Raw genomic sequence first — 17228 nt, 5'->3', positions numbered from 1 at the left:
GAGTTATATCCCCAGCCCTTTTTATTTTGAGACAGTGTCTTGCTAAGTTGCTAAGGCCGGTCTTAAAACGTGTAATCATCCTGCCTCAGCGTCCTGAGTACCTGGGATTACTGTCTGATAAAAAAAAATTTTTTTTAAGAACTATAAGGTTATAATGGCGGTTGTCTATGAAGTGACCATCTGACTTAACCAAAAGTGATCTGAAGGCATTTTATGTCTTCAAAATAACTAGACATGGGCTGGGGCTGGGGCTCAGTGGCAGAGTGCTTGCCTAGCAATGTGTGAGGCACTGGGTTCGATTCTCAGCACTGCATATAAATAAATGAATAAAATAAAGGTTTATCAACATCTAAAAAAAATACATTTAAAAAAAAAAAAAAAACTAGACTAGTGGGACAGTGACTCCCATTGAGGCAGGTGCCCCTGTAGGTTCAGAAGCCCTCAGGAGAGCCGGGTGTGGTCTGCAGCAACCCGTGTTCCTCATGTAGCTGGATGCTGAGTGGACAGTGGCACTTGGAAGGTGTCCATCTTGGGGTCTGCGTTTCTGGCCTGTTCTAGGCACTCCACAGAAGCAGCAGTGGCCTGGGCGAACTTGGGTCCACTCAGACCTGTTGACGTGAGCGTTAAGTGCTAAAAGCATCACAGTGAAAACCAGGATAGTTCAAGAAGAGCACATTGGCAAGCTTTCCGCCCCCTCCTCTCTGTACATTAAAACATAACCATCTTTTTTTTTTTAACCTTTAGAAAGTGAACTTGTTTTGAAGTTACTTCAAACAGAAAAGTTGAATTTTACTGAAGTTGCATCTGTACTCTCCCTGTCCCCCCAATTCAGATATTCCACCAAGTCAGGAAGTCAGCACCACCACCCCGTCCCGGGACCTCAGTTCTGGGCTTGTCGAGCAACACACGTTGCTTTGACCTTCCGGGCCGTCTGGTTGCTCGGCCGCCTGGCTGTCCTTGGGACTTCTCTGCAGTTGACCCTCAGCCTGCGTCTGGCTGATGATGACCAGGCTCGGCAGTACTTCTGAAGGGAAAGCCACAGAAATGACTCTCTGCCATGTGTCACACCAGGGTTGAGGCGTAGGTGTCCATCAGCGTTGGTCACCCACTTGTGTCAGGTTGCTCCACTGTCGGTCACGCTTCCCTCGGTAACCGCGGGGTGTTGTGGGAGGCTAGTTCCTGCCGCGCTTCCTCCTTCCTTGCCCTCCACTGGCAACTCCCACTGAGCCCGTGCTGCACTCCCGAGGGCTCTTATTTCCCATTGATTCCGAGTATTGGCAGCTGATGCAGTCCTAGGTCACCATGGTAAGAACCCATTACCACCACCTGTTTTGATGCCTTCATCTTTCCCAAAAGAGGCCACCAGATGTCTGTTCAAGGTGTCCTTTTAGCTGTGGAAAAGCATGCATACTTTATCACCTTCACCATGTTTTTTAAGTGTACGGCTTGGTGTATTATTTCCATAACATTCTGCCGTCCGTGCCTCCATGTCGGGGCTGTAAAACTGAGGCTGTCCCCGTTGGCCCGTGACTCCCCATGCCTCCTTCCCCCAGCCCCTGGCAGGCACCTGTGGTCGTGGTCATCTAAGTGTGAGTGGACTCCTGTGGCCTTCTTTGAGACTGGCTTGTGTTACTTTCATTTCGTGGTTTGCCCCGTCCTTGGGAGCCTCCACGCTTGGCTATTTGAAGTAATGCTGCTGGGGACATGGGCTTAGGTACCCCTCTGAGGCCTGGCTCTCAGTTCTTTGGAACATGGACTACAGGGGGCGCCGCCGCACGCTGCGGCAAGGCTGTTCTCTAGGAACCTTTCCCACAGTGCTCTGTGGTGTTGAGGGGGCCCTCCTTGGCGCAGGTGATTCCGCCATAGTTTTGACTGGCCTTCTCTGTGAGCGCGCTGCTTGTAGCCTATTTGTGGATCCTCTCTGGAGAACAGTGTTCAGACCATCTGTCCATTTTTAAATTGGGTTGGTTGTTGAGATCCGGAATTGGCTGGATATTCTAGGAGTCGGTCCTTTATCAGATACACGATTTGTGAATTTTTTCCTCCCATTCCATGAGTTGCCTTTTTACTGTTTACATATATATTTACACACACACATTTTTTTCAGCACTGGGGATGGAACCCAGAGCCTTGTGCCTGCTAGGCAAGCTCTTCAACACTGAGCTGCCTCACCTGGAGCCTGCAGGTGTGTTTTTTTGGTAGTGGGAATTTAAACCAGGGTGCTCTACCACTGAGCCACATCCCTAAGCCCTTTTTATTTTGTAAGCTGCTCAGGGCCTTGCTGAGGCTGACCTCAGAACCATATTCCTCCTACCTCAGCCTCCCGAGCCCTTGGGTGTGTGCCACTGTCTGGTTCATGTGCCCCTTTGATGGACAAATTTCATGAAGTTGCCTGTGCCGTTAGTATCACATCCAAGAAATGGCTGCCAAATCCAGTGCTGTGAAAGAAGCATTTGCTGTGTTTTCCTCTAAGAGTTTTATAGTTTTAAGCCTTACATTAAGGCTCCTAATCCAACATGTTTTACCTTCCTGGTGGGCATTTTCTCAGCAACCTTTGTTCTTTCCCTGTTGAATGGTCTTGTGCCTTTGTTAAACACCTATAATCCCTGTTACTTGGGAGGCAAAGGCAGAAGGATTACAAGTTCTTGGGCAGTGTCTCAAAATAAAAATTTGCTTGTGTAATGTACACACAGGCTGGGTTCAGGCCTCCGCACTGTAAAGGAAAGTCACTTGACCATATTTGTGAGGGACTGTTTATAGGTTCTTTGAGTCTATTCCCTGATCTGTTTTGTCTTTTTAGCAAGATTTGAAATCAGGAAATGTGAGCCCTCCCTCCAGTTTTGTATTTTAGGTTGTCTTTTGTTAATCAGGGTGCCTTGACATTTCTATTTGAATTTTTGGATGGGCTTTTCTGTTCCTGCACAGCTGCAATTTGCCACGCTGTGAGTGGACTTACTGAATTTCAACTTCTTAGGATGCCTGGGATTCATCTTGTCCTTTTCCGGTCTAAAAAATAAATATTAAAAAAATAGCAACCAGTGCTACTGAGGTGTTAGAGGGCCTGGGCCTAGCGGTCTGTGTGGGTGTCACACGCATTTGTGTTCACCTGTGGCACTGAGGATCAAACCCAGGGCCTCACACGTGCAAGGTGGGTGCTCCACTACTGAGCTACAGCCCCAGCCCAGCCCCGTCCTCTTCTCCTGCCCTTCTGTTCCTGGAATATTCTTATGCCAAGCTCAGACGTTCACTGGGTGCTTTATCTTAAACCCCCACAAAGGCATGTGAGCTATAGCACTTGGAAAGAAACCTGAGGCTGTGGATGTGGTGCTGGAGCTCACCTGTTCCATACAGTTAGAAGCCTAATGATTAATGAAGCAGCACAATTTTTTTCTTGGGAGTTCTTTGCTACTGTGTATTTGTACTATTTGTTTTAATGCATGTATACAAAATATACAAATATAGAATGTATGTGTGAAACTATTCTAATTCATCATTGTTTAATTGGCATCCCACTGTTAGAAATGTGTACTTTATTATGTGCTTATTAACCCCATTTCAAATTTTTAAAGTCCTTTGTATATTCTTTCATAAACACTTAAAACCACGCTGGGGCTGGGTGGTAGATTGCCTGTCCAGCATTTGTGAGACCATGGGTCCAGTCCCAGGCACTGCAGACCAAACCAGAACCAAAAAACCCCACAAACTGCTTCGACCATGCGCCCAGGAAGACTGCAATGGCAGCAGCGGGGCAGTCTGTGCAGCCACAGCAATTGTTTAAATGGAAGGCAGCACCTGCGCGGCCATATGGCGTCAGCACTCGACTTCACAGCCCCAGTGCGTGGGTCCCCGTTCCTTAGGCAGGGCTAGCAGCCTACCCACCCCCACCCTAGGTCATCACTGTGTTCTGATGGATTGGTAGGCGGCGCGCCCTAAGGACTCTGCTTCTTTCTGGCTGCTAAGGGACCCAGGTTGGCTTGAGATGCTCTGGTTTGCAAATCCCTTGGGCCTTTATTTCTGTGCAGATATTCCCTTGGGGTCTGGCTCCCGGGTGTCCACACCTTATCCTGTGTGGGGGCTTGCCCAGCAGATCCTGTTGGCAATATGAGGGCCAGTTTGAAATGCATGCCCCCAAATTCTCTGGGTTCTAATAAGTTGTTTCCCTGGTTCCTTGAATTTACGGACAACAAAGGCTGCAGCAGATGACAGACAAGAACACAGGCAGTCCTCAGACCTTTGCCAGCCTGGCTGGACAGGGACTACAGGTGAGTAGCAATGCAGTTTTGTCTCCAGGAACTGCTAACTTCACCTTTAAAATATGAGCCCCTCCCGTTTTGTGACCACAAATTCTACTTTCAAAATTTTGGCCACTGTATCTTTCAAAAGTGAACTCGTTTTGCTACGTCATAATTTGCCCACATTGAGCGTGCACTTTGTCAGCTGGAAGGCAGCTCAAAAGATCTCTGGGTCATGTTCCCATTGGCTTCGATTTCTTAGCCAATCCCAGAGCTTTTGGCGCAGCAGGTCTGGAGAGGGACAGGAACATGCGTTTAGCCCCGAGTTCCCACTACTACTCTAGTATGACCAGTGCTCCTTTGGGTGGCACCTGCCCTGTAAATCCTCTTGCTCTGGCAAAATGGAGGGTGGCCTGGGCATCTGGATTCCAGAAGCACTACACCTGATTCTGAACACAGGTACTTGGGCTTCCCTCAACATCATTAGGGGAGGGCTGGGGGGGGGCACCCTAACTCACAGCAGGAGGGCAAGATGCCTGGGGGTTGGGGGCTCTGCCTGGCCTCCCTACAACACTTCTGCTTCATCTCCGGCCTGCCACATCCCTCCCCCTGCCCTGCTGGACCCACCTGGAGAGACTTTGGATATTTTCTCAGCTGCTATTTGCTGCAGAAACCCAGGTACATCACTCCCCCTCCAGACCCAAAAAGAGTGTCTGCATGATAAACCCCCTCCCATTTTGTCTGTCTCCTTTACCATCATGTCTGAGATGCTCCCCTCCTTCCATGGAAAGTGCCTTTCACGTTGCCCATTTAGACTTCAGACACTCAAGTCTTTCCCTCTTAGAAAGCACTTCATACAAAAAACAGCTCCCAAGCTGGGTGCACTCCTGTGATCCCAGTGACATCTTGGAGACTGCGGATATACCTCAGTGGTAAAGTGCCCTTGGATTCAGTCCCCAGCACCAAACAATAATCCCAAACTGTGAACGGTGGTGGCACCCTGGGTGGGGGTGTCCATTAGCCTATGGCCAGTGTTGCTCAAGCCACAAGTTATTTTCAAAGGGTTCATGAAGAACAAGTCTTGCCTTAGAATCACATACCTGAGCCACTGTATTTGTATAAAGAAACAAGCAAGGATTTGGGTTTCAGAACAAATATTCAACTTTTTGGACTGCTGCTGGGGATGTGGGCGCGGCTCCCAGTCAACAGGGCAGCTGATAGTACACTAAGGAGCATCCAGGGTTCTTACATGCCCTCATCAAGGGATTGTCCCCGACTTCTGCCAAACCAGTGGTGGCTAAGGTGGGTTTTAATCCCAGCTCACTCTGGGGAGACCAGGCAAGTTCTTGTACCTCGGGACTAAGGTTGACCTATGAAGACTGTCAAACCAAAACACACCTTAAAACCAAACAACAGCCAGGCATGGTGGTGTGTGCCAACCCAGTGGCTAGGGAGGCTGAAGCCAGAGGATTACAAGTTTAAAGTCAACCTCAGCAATTAAGGGACACCCTTTCTCTCAAACATTTAAAAAGGGCTGGGGCGTGGGCATGGCTCCACGGTAGGTGATAGAGCACTGGGTTCCATTCTCAGCACTGTATACAAACAGTCCACTGACAACTTCGGGGGCTGGGGTGGAGGGGCTAGGAACATGGCTCAGTGGTTAATCACCCCTGGGTTCAATTCAGGGACGAAAAAAAAAGTAAAACCAAAGGAGAAGGGTGGGGGGACACATGGGGTTCCAGCTTTAGGCTGAGCACAGACATGAACAGCAAGGGGCATGGGAAAGGCGGCCATCAGCAAACAATAAAGTGGAGGGTGTATCCTGTTGACCCCCCAGGAAGCCAGGGCCCAGGAATTGGCTGTCACAGGTCAGTGGGGCTTGGCACCCATCTGCCCACAGAGCAGGGGCAGCAGCCCCAAGTGCCACACACTCAGATCTGAGAGGACGCTGGTGCTTTCCAGGAAGACTACAAACAATCTGAAGGTGACAAGGTGAAATGGAGATGGCCTCTGAGCACTGGACGCAGGCACATGAGGGGAGGCCTACAGTCCACGTGGCCTGTCACACGCTCTCTTGATGGTGCAGGGAGGAAGATGTGACCTTGGCACACACACAGTGCCGTCACACCAACTCAGGCACTGTGCTCGCTCTCAGCTTTTCAAAGGGAAGTGCAGGCAAAGCACAGGAAATAGCTCTAACAGAGTGAAATGCCACTGATGTCAACATGGGAAAGTGAAGGCAGGACGTACAAACTGGAAAGGTGGCCAGGGCTGAGGATGTGGCCTTGGGGAGCAGCCGAGCAGCCTTGGCTCAGCTCCAAGGCTCTTTACTGGTCTGGTGCATGCCACAGGTTTAAATGCCAGGGTGGTTAACCCCGTGGTAAAGAAATGCTATTTTCACTCCTCAAAATGGCAGCAAAAGAAAGGCCCACGTGAATAGGGGTGCGCACATGGTGCTGGCCCAACAGCTGGCAGGGGGTGGGACACAGACACGGAGCAAACAGGATGCTCACCTCCAAAGCTGGTCCTCAAGTACCAGTCCAAGGTGCCCAATGAGGGCTGTCGCTGTAGACGGATCAAACGACAGAGCACACCCAGTGATGGCTGTATCTACCAATGAACATTAAATGTTTAAGAAAGTTAAACATAACAGAACTGTAGGCAAGATATCAACTGTTTAGGGGAAAAAACAAAAAGAATCAGGGTTTCAAACAGGAATTTGAATGATCTTTAATTTTTAAATATTTTTCTGTATCATCCAAATTTTCAAAGACAAATACACTTAAAATAAGTTTTGTCTAGAAGGAAAAAAAAAGTTTGTAAAAAGATGATCAGATAGCAGAGAGAACCAGTGGACCCAACAGCAGCTTGAAAATTGACAGTGGCCCCCTTCAGTGAACAAAGGCCCTGTGTGGGGTTCGTCCAGGCCCAGATGTGTTCCGCAGTTTCTCACCCGCCAGGGCTGTGGCATCATCAGCAGGATGAGGCGGTGTCAGCGATGCTCAGGAGAAAACCCCCTCCCAGCCTGGTCACGGCCTCAGCCCCAGCTTTTATGTCCGCCCAGTGCTTATCCTGAGAAGGTTAAATTTCTTTTTTTTTTTTCCTCCTGTTAATGGTACCAGGGTTTGAACTCAGGGGCACTTAACCATTGAGCCACTGCCCAGGCCTTTTTATATTTAGTTAAAGACAGTCTCGCTAAGATGCCGGGGCTGGCTTCGAATTCATGAGCCTCCTGCCTCAGTTTACCAAGCCACTGGGATTACAGGTGTGTGCCACCGAGCCAGGCAACCACTCTAAAGGTGGACAGTATCCGCTCACCTTTCAGAAGAGGGTCCAGTCATCTGCTCCAGGTCACAGTAACAGACCTGCTGTTGGAGCCTCATGGCTAGAGCTTGAGCATCACCACTGAACTAGAATCACTGCGCAAAATGCCCCTCCAACACCGCAATCTGCCGTGTGTCAACATGACCTTTAAAAGCCAACTGGGAAAGCTGCCTCAGATGATGGGACGAGAAGCCTCAACAGAAAGCATTTTAAACCGTGTACTCAATCTTTCAACCCGAGGAAGGAAAATGCGGAGAAACTGATCCATCCCGAGTTCAGATGCTGAGCCCGCGCCCTCCATAACAGTCCCCACTGCGCACTTTAACTGTCCCACAGCATCAGCAAGAGCCAGGCCGAGAAAATCTGAGCAAACGAGCTATCACCGTCGATTTTCTTTTCCAGCTTTTTAAAGGCTTTCTTTAAAAATTCTTTGTATTTAAAAAATAGACTCCAATAACACCTCAATATCCTTCCAATGAGCACGTAAGCCCAAACAGGACTATATCCACTGCTGTGTGAAAACCATCAGAACGATCTGATGGTGGAAATACACTTTGATTACTAGAAATTTCTCCAGCAGCACTACAAAAACAATACATAAAAACATTCAAGCCAGGTGCATGAGATTGAAAAGAAAAAAGGAATCAATACCTTCTCTGATAAATCCACTACAATGAATGGAGAAGTGACCAATCCAGCCCAAGTAAACTGCCTCACCAAATTTAGATATTCTGACTCTCCACTCCCTAAAAACAGACACTACAGAACTCTGCAGGCCAGGCCACCAGAGAGCCAGTGCAGCCTGGCTGCCCTAGACCTCAGATTCCATGAAGCGGAAGTCAAGACACCTTTGACCTTCAGAAGGAAGGGGACTGGGCAAGATCTCACCATCCCACTGTCTCAGGCACCCTCCGGTGCCCACCTGTGGAGCCAGCAGACGACGTCCCCCATAGCAGGGAGTGCCTGTCCCAAACTCATGCTGTTGCCCAGGGTTCAGTCCAAAATTTACATGCCTCCGTTCCCTCTGTGTGTGTTTGTGTGTATACAGACATTAAAAAAAGGAAAAATAAAAAAAAGATTAATTGGGATTGAACTGGTTTAGAAATCAGGATTTTATGGAGTCTAGAGGGGAGGGGGGAGAATCTGAAGAAGTTCTTCATTATAAAAGTATCAGACAGCACCGAGAACCTACCCTTGTGATGTTCTTAGATGCACGTCTTAGGGTTTACTTTATTGCTGATTACAGACTTGTAACTATTAAATGTGTGCTGCCTGGCAAGTTACACAAGTGATTCTTACATTTCCAATAAAAGCTTAAAGAAAAACAGACAAAAAACTACAAAGGGTGAGAGAAACACGAATGGCAACAGCTTCAAAATAAAGGATTTAGTAACAGAAGAAGCCTCCACAGGTGGTGTCTGCAAAAACTTAAAATTATCCAACTCATGCAGACGTTCAAATCAATGTCAGACACTGAGCTATTAATACTTATCCCTTGAAGCTGAAAACTAGAAAAGCCACCCACTTATATTTAGGATCACACAAACCACCTAATTTGCTCAAGGTTCAGCTTAAAGCAACATTTAATATCCTTTACAAGATGGAATCTATGACACATTCAAAAGGAAAACTTGCATTTTTGTTTAAATGCAACCGTGCTCAGAAGTCTGTGATTTCCTAAGAAACCGTGCTGGGTTTAGCCAGTTAGGAAAACGCAGCTCACATCAGTGTCACACTGGCTGCCTGGAGGTAGCCTTGGAGGTACTGGAGCGCTTCCGCATTGAGGCTGGTGCTCACCATGGATGGAACCTGCAAGAGAGGGAAACCACATGCTGGAAAAGTCCTTATTGGTTCACGAGGCACAATGAAGTACTCAGGGTGAAATGACATGATGTCTAACACTTGCTCTAAAATTCTCTACAAAGAAAAAAAAAAATGAGAGGAGAAGGCCAAGTCCTGGTGACCATCACAGCCGAGTCTGTGACAGGTTATTGAGCTGTTTCTGTGTCTGAAGACCTCCCTAACAAAACAAAATCAGGTCACACATAGTACAGCTACACAGCTGCATGAGATTTACACCACGATCCACCATTTAATGTAAAAATACAAGTGCCAGGATTATTTTATACTGAGAAACACATTTCCATTCAAGGATTTTTCTCCTTTTATTTTCACTCCTAAAACCTTCATTTAGAATATACTTGCTGTATATAATACGGAAAAGGGGCTCATCATTTAAATTAAAAAATATACTTCAGATCTAAACTCGGTGGGCTGCAGTGTGATCACCTGCCCAGTGGAAACACACACCCAACCACTCTACTATCCTCTCGCTTCCACCAGCCAAAGCTCTGTGACACAGAGACACCTACCCTTCCCGGACAGGCGGTAGACAGCTTGTGAAGTGACTGTGCCAGGTGAATTTTGGGGTTGTTCACCATCTGACCTACAGGGTCATGCTCTTTTTTCCCAGCAAATGCCAACTGTGAGAAGGCAGTCTGGTAACCTGGGGTGTCTTCGATGTCAATGAAATGCTCCTCATCTGGAATGGTGTCATCCTCGGGTAACTCAAAAAGGCCAATCAGAGACTGTAATAAAGGAGTCCTAGTGTGGAAGAAAACGAGACAAAAGCTCGAGAAAACACTTCAAAGACTTAAAAGCAACAACTCCTCCAAGAAATAAAACTAGACTCCCCAGTCTGAGGAGCAGGAAGGGAATTTTGGAAGTAAGATGGCCACAGTGCTTACTCCTATCCAGAAACCTTCAACTCCTTTGGCAAGAGCACCTCAATTTATTTTTAAGAAACAATTCAATGTTAAACCAAAGCGAGGAGCTTGAATGAATGATAGGAGGTTAGTTAGAAAAGCAAGCACTCAGCTGCCAGATCACTCTGGGGAAGAGCTGCCTGCGTAGATCCAAAAGGAAGAAGCAGAGGTGAGAGGTCAAGAAGAGGAAAGCCACCGAGACACCTGTGCTGACAGGCAGGCGCCTCTCCTGCCCCCAAAGTTCCTATTTCTAAATTCAAAAGCCGGCTTGGCGGGGCTTTCTTGGTTAAGGCTGTCACAAAACAGTCTTGGAAATCATCTAGAACAGCCCTTGAAGAAGGCCCGTGAACCACCACCATAAAACATAATAACCATAAAACAGGACCCTTCTAGGCTCAGAGGGATGCACAACCCATGGCTTAGACCTGACAGTACCAGGGGAGAAGCTCGGCATGGAGCACTTACCACAGCTTGGTATATTCGGTATCCATCATTGGGGGACATTCTGTTAGTAATTTGGTTATGCCAACAGCACAGATCTTTTTCTCTACATTTCCAGATACTTTCTGAATTTCAGGAATTATGATTTTTTCCAAAACCATTCCAAACATTCTGTTAACCAATAGCAAAATAAACACTCAATGTTAATAATATTACCACTATAAATAGGGTTGAATATTTTTATTTGTACTCAGTGACTCCTTATGAAGTGAGTAAACTGCTAAATAAAAAGACTCCTACTATTGGTTAGCTGAACTAAAAACCTCCCTATCAACCTCTACCCTATGGTCAACTGCCACCATCTTTTGTGAATAAACATCACCCACACGATTACGAAGGAGAAGCTTTGCAGCTTTGTTTGGTTCTGGTCTTTTATGCTTTTAAACTACAGCATCAGAGCCTGGCACAGTGGTGTAAGCCTACAATCCCAGTGGCTTGGGCGGCTGAGGCAGGAGGTTCACAAGTTCAAAGCCAGCCTCAGCAACGTAGCAAGATATCAAATTAAAAAAAAAAAAAAAAAAGAAGGAAAAAAAAGGCGGGGTGGGGTGGGGAGTTGGTTCAGTGGTCAAGTGCCTTGGGTTCAATGCCTGGTACCAAAAACAAACACCCACCCAATCAGTCAAGCACAGTGACGCCTGGAATCCCAGTGACTCTGGAGGCTAAGGTAGGAAGACGGCAAGTTCAAGGCCTGCCCAGGCAAGTCAGCTGTGTCTCAAAATAAAGAATTATAAGAGCTGGGGATACCCAGTTCAGTGGTAGAGCACCCCTGGGTTCAATCCCCTGTGCTGAAAACAAACGAAACCAACAAAACCCAAAACAAATGACCCCATCATTCCACCATCAGCAATGACTGGTTTTAAAACATTTCTGGATCATAAACTTCACAAATTTGTTTGCTTATATAACTTTAAGTGTCCATGTTAATGACTTTTTTTTTTTTTAAAAGAGAGAATTTTTTAATATTTATTTTTTAGTTTTCAGCGGACACAACATCTTTGTTTGTATATGGTGCTGAGGATCGAACCCCGGCCGCACGCATGCCAGGCGAGCGCATTACCGCTTGAGCCACATCCCCAGCCCCATTATTTTTTAAAAAATGATTTGGCCAATCATTATATATTATTGAAAACACACTGGAAGTAATTGTTTTCAACAATTCTAAATGATGCAAAATCTTTCACACTTTATGCTTTAATAAATTCTATGAGGGGCTGGGGCTCAGCGGTACATGTACACCATTAGCCTAGCCCATGAGAGGCCCTGGGTTCAATCCTCAGCACCACATATAAATAAATAAAATTAAGGTATTGTGTCCAACTACAACTAAAAAAATAAGATAAAGATAACAGTACTTTGTGTTATCTGACATAGCAGAGAGAATGCCAGAGGTTAGGGAACTTTTGAGAATTAGGAAAATGATCACAGGGTTCTTTCTTTACAATTCCACACCTAAGAATATTTTAGAAACAACAAAGATACTAACTACCCCCCAAACCAAGAACCATGAAATCACCCCTTAAATAGATACTGGTCAAACCATACTCTTTTAAAAACAAAATTTAATAAAAACCCAACTTACTTTGGTTGAATACCATCAAATATTTCTTGTAATGCTAGCGCCCCATATTTTATGCAATACAAATTAATAAAAACTAAGAAACCTGTTAAGAGAAAATGCAGAATGTCAGGAGAAGGACTCACCACCCATGCAAAATCATTAAACCAGCAACTACCCTTGGCATTGCATTTATCTTCTGAGGCAATTTAACCTAGAGATTTCTGTCTTTATGTTATAAACCTTTATGTGCAATCTCTGATTTGTATTTCTTTACACTATTTCTACTGGAAAAGGGTTTTAATACCTAAACTTAATATAAAGCAAACTATGGAGCATAATAACCCGTTTGAAACTACAGTTAGCAAAACACATTTTCAAGGTATTTTCTATGCAAAGTTTACAAAGGATAAAAAGTACATTATCTAATCACAAAGTTTAAGGGTTTTAGGCTAATTTCCATCTGCTGCTGTAAATCACCCAAAATAATTTACTTACTCTTGATAAACTTTGTTGTTTTGGAATTCTGAAGTCTTTGGAACAGTAGAAGGAAAATTTGTTTCCGGTACTGGTCAACGGATTCACTAAAGAATTGAATAAACAACAATGAAAATCCAGCATTTTTCTGAGCACCTAACAAAAACCTGATTAAATGCACAAGGTCATGTAGTCATACTCACGGAGGCATGTGTTCTATTATACTATTTAGAAGATAGAAACCTTGGTGGTCATTTGCTTTTGATGCAATCAACTTCTGGAAGACACCCAGTAACCCGGGCTACAACAGATCAAATGATAAACAATTTAAGAGGTAAAGATTAATTATTCCCAAACAGGCGATACATACTTTGAAAAGGGTTCACGCTGAATATTCTACTTTTCCTTTTCTCTTTAGTTCTTACTTCTGAAAGGTAGGGGGGAAATCCCACTGTAAAAAGCCCCTAAGTTAAGTTCTTGAAATTAACCTTTCTGCCTTTTTTCTCCCGCCATGAATACACGTAAGTAATAACTCAAGGATTAAACCATACATTAACATTTTCTACTTATTACTTTTCATTTTATAACGTTTAATTATTTTAAACAAAGAAAAACTAAAATCCTACCATTCCTAGTTTCTTCAAGCTACCTTAGAAAATTGGAATTCTAAACACGCCCCACTCACAATCCTGTCAGCCGCGGCGCTGGCTATGGTGTTGGAGCCACGCTCTAGGAACGCCTGGAGCAGCCGCACCAGGGCAGGGATGTTCCCTGTTCTTTCCCAAAGCACTGGCTGTAGTAGGTGAGGAAATAAGGCCATGTAGGAAGACGGGATGTCATTTTTGTGCGTTTCCAGAAGCAAAGACATCACTTGAAAGACGTACGGAATAAACTCTGTCAAACAAAGTAGAAGCAGCCGTTGGCCCCAGAGGCAGTGGCTCCAGGGCGCAGGCGCACCTCGCAGAGCCGCAAAGTGCCACCATCTGGCTTCCGCCCATCACCAAAAACGCAGGTTCCCTACCTTGTACATCATTTTGTAAAATTTCGGTAAACACCAGAAATAAAGCCTCCTCAAAGTTCACCACCGCAGCAGGGTTGGCTTTGCAGGTTATCCTTATGGCCAAGCAGATGGCCTCGAACATGTAATGATTGAAGTGAGGCTTGCTCGGGTTCTGAAATCAGAAAAACCCAAGAGAATCCCCCAAACCTAATTATTCCTCTCATAATCCAAGTGACTATAATAAATATCATTAAACATAAAACACACCTAACCTTTCTAAAACATATCTTAAAAAATGACTATTAAGGGAAAAAAATCCACTAAATTAATACTTATTTGTTTGGATTACTTTCTTTCTTCCTGTTAGCACCGGGGATGGAAGCCAGGACCTCAAGCATGCTAGACAAACATGCTCCCACTAAGCTACACCCCAGCCCTGTCTGGATTTTTTTTTTTAATGGTCAAAAGTCCACTTAAGAGAAGTGATTACAGAAGCCTCAGTCCCTACCCTGGAGACATGTCTTACGCCTGTGTGCTCTTGGAGACAGTGGTGCATGCAGGACCTGAGCAGAGCCGGGACACCAAATCCTGCTCCGCAAGGATCTTACAACTAGTGGGTCTCATGCCGTGTCACAGAGGGATGACCCTCCACACCCAACAGTTTTCAGTTTTCTTTTTAAGCAAGGAAATTATTTTCCTCCAATGAAAATTCACCTTGCAAGGAACGCATACCAAGCACATTAAGCCAAAAGACGAGAGTGTACTCGGGCAGCGACAGGGAATCTATTCTCTTCTCCCTCCATCCCCAAGTAGTTTCTTTACCTAAAACTCAGTTGAAAAATAACTACTCGTTTCTCAAGTCCCTCCCACACTTCATCGTAGCTAGAAATTAGCATCTGTAAAAATCGTCCACCTCAAAATTATTTTTTATTTTTAAAATTTAGTATTAATATTTACACATGAATCAAAATATGTAAAATTTTGGCCAAAAGAGTGAACTTCATTTTGGGGATGCAAGAGCAAGGAACAAGAGACACAAGAACTCTGGTTTGTCATTTTGTAGATAAATACTCTCTTTTATGCCCATACAAAGCTTATCTTCTCCCATCTAAATTTTAGTTCATTTGTACTTTCTTGATTTTTTACACAAAGGTGTTACAATGAGAACAAAATCTGAGTCTATACTTAAAAGAGGACCTGTTCTATCCTCGGCTTTCAGAAAAGCACATCAGCTGCTGTCAGTAGAAGGCACAGACCTTCCCCCACACTTCACCTAGGCCTGAGTTCAAGGGCCAACAGTTTGGAGCAAGGGAAAAACCACCTCACTTTCAAAATCGGCCGTTACCTTACTAACAGCTAACAGCTTCTGGGTAAGCTGAGTGATGAGAGTAGGGATATAGGGGATTATGGCTTCTTGCAGGAGGGAGAAACTTCTCATGATAGCTGTAAAATACAAAAAGAGCAAAACAAAGAGTCTAGTTAAACCTTAGGGTAAAACAGTGACTGGAGGGGGAAAGCCCACTAACTCCTCAAATACCCCCCAAAACAGCTCTCTGCATTTAAAAGTAATTTTCCCCTCCTGTTCTTAGGACAACAAAATGTAGCTGGGGAATACTGAGTACTTCCAGAAGGCCCAAAACGTAAAGATTTTTAAAAGTGACAATAAAAAATAACTACATGACTCAAGAGGCGGACAAAGAGAGGGAAGGAGCAGCCGCCAGGTGTGGGCAGGAACTGTCTCAGGCTTCTCATTTTGCACCACTGGCAGAAATGGCTAGCCCTAGCTTGAGGGACCTTGGCCCGGAGCAGACGGAGAGCAAAAGCGCCTGTTTCCCTCAAAAAGAGATTAGGAATCCAAGAAAAAAAATCTGAAAATACATATAAAACCAGAGTCCATACTACAAAAATGCTGCTCATTAACAGATGCCTAAAACAATTTGGCATGGGAGAGAAGTGTATCTGCAAGCTAACTGTGTGTGACAGTTCTCTGTCCACAAACGTCACTTCCAGAATAAATGTTGATGGCCAGGCACCTAGCATGTGCCAGGTTAAGGGGCAGAGAGTGATCTCTCGCCTCTAAATGCACACAGGCTTGATTCCTCAGGCTGAGCTGAAGACGCACACCTCTGCCTCCCCCCCAAACCTTAGCTTAGACAGCACTTCCCGGAGAAATGAGCTACCGTGTAGCCACCAACTCAGGCAGGATTATAAATAATCTCATCTTCCCACTGCTTGTATGCTTCCCTGATGGGTTAGAGGGGTGCAGGACGGGTGAGCCTGCCTGCCCTGGGCTGGCAGAATCCTGCTTCACCCACACAGCTGTGCGGTAGAGCAGGCGTCACACTGCACATTCCCAGGTCCCCCAGGAACACAGTGACAAAGACCATAGACGCTCAAGGTGCTGGAAACCCACAAACACCCCGAGATGCACAAATAGACTCCCCAGGAGTTGTGACCCAAGCAGGAAGGATCAGGGCCAGTTTGTTTGGAAAGCATTTCCTGTGACCCACACACTCTGTTTTTGGGATGCAACAGTGAAGAGAGCGAAGCTTATCCCTGAGCTAGAGCTGGCACCAGGGCGCCCTCCTCAGGGACCCCTGGGAGCCTGTCATGCGCACCCGTGCTTCACGGAGCCCTAGCGCAGCATACAGGCAAAGTTGCACATGATCTGATATTTGCCCTCAGAAACTCAACATAGGAAAGAAAAAACAGTTTGCTATGTTTTCTCTAAGGGATTCAATATTAAGCGTAGGCAAAATGGTTCTGAGAACAGTTATTAATAAACAAGCCATTATTTTTACTTTAAAGTATTTAAACCTGCCTATACCTAGGTAAACAATATTGAGGGTTTGCCCTTGTGCTCTGAGGTCAGACACTTAGTCACATCTGTACACCAGGGAGAAGGCCTACCTTTCATAATATATTCATTTTCTGAAGAGCCAGGAAGTGTGAGAGCTTTGAAAAGGTTTGTCAGCAGAATCTCAACAAACGGTGCGATTTCTGCAGCTGTAAAACTATAGATGAAAAAACAGCTTTCAGTCACTACAAACTCTTGAGCTCATCACAGGAATACCCCTGGCAACTACTAAATCATACTTCTTGGCATAAAACTGAGCCATCTCCCACCACCGACAGTTGGTAGACAGCTTTGGAAGAATTTTTTACACATACTTATGTTAAGCTCCAAATTAGGCACATGTGGGATGAAACACAATTGATCAAACCAAGAAACCAGGTGAACCCAAAACCATCTAAAACTGCAAAGGTCATCGTTGGTTCATTGTTCAATGAACACGAACAGCACTCAAATTTCAGGGATCTGTGTCTGTTTTTCCCTGGGGTGGAGCAGATATTTTTTGCATCAGTTCTGGGCC

At 45.4% G+C, this 17228-nt stretch overlaps 1 protein-coding gene across 1 annotated transcript in view; it reads right to left on the bottom strand.

The window, feature by feature from the left end:
• Positions 1 to 9121: 9121 nt before the first annotated feature.
• Positions 9122 to 17228, bottom strand: part of Cse1l (chromosome segregation 1 like) — a 42819-nt gene continuing 34712 nt past the window's right edge. The window contains exons 16-25 of the mRNA XM_015479355.2: positions 16765 to 16868; positions 15200 to 15297; positions 13876 to 14026; positions 13540 to 13748; positions 13058 to 13155; positions 12876 to 12961; positions 12402 to 12483; positions 10787 to 10933; positions 9929 to 10160; positions 9122 to 9365 (exon numbers count right to left, since the gene is read on the bottom strand). Coding sequence (XP_015334841.1) covers positions 9276 to 9365; positions 9929 to 10160; positions 10787 to 10933; positions 12402 to 12483; positions 12876 to 12961; positions 13058 to 13155; positions 13540 to 13748; positions 13876 to 14026; positions 15200 to 15297; positions 16765 to 16868 — 1297 coding nt within the window. The 3' untranslated portion in view covers positions 9122 to 9275. The remainder of the gene's footprint in view (positions 9366 to 9928; positions 10161 to 10786; positions 10934 to 12401; positions 12484 to 12875; positions 12962 to 13057; positions 13156 to 13539; positions 13749 to 13875; positions 14027 to 15199; positions 15298 to 16764; positions 16869 to 17228) is intronic.

This window comes from Marmota marmota, unplaced genomic scaffold (genome assembly GCF_001458135.2).
Source record: "Marmota marmota marmota unplaced genomic scaffold, marMar, whole genome shotgun sequence".
Lineage (NCBI taxonomy): Eukaryota > Metazoa > Chordata > Mammalia > Rodentia > Sciuridae > Marmota > Marmota marmota.
This window is presented reverse-complemented; position numbering and strand designations above follow the sequence as displayed.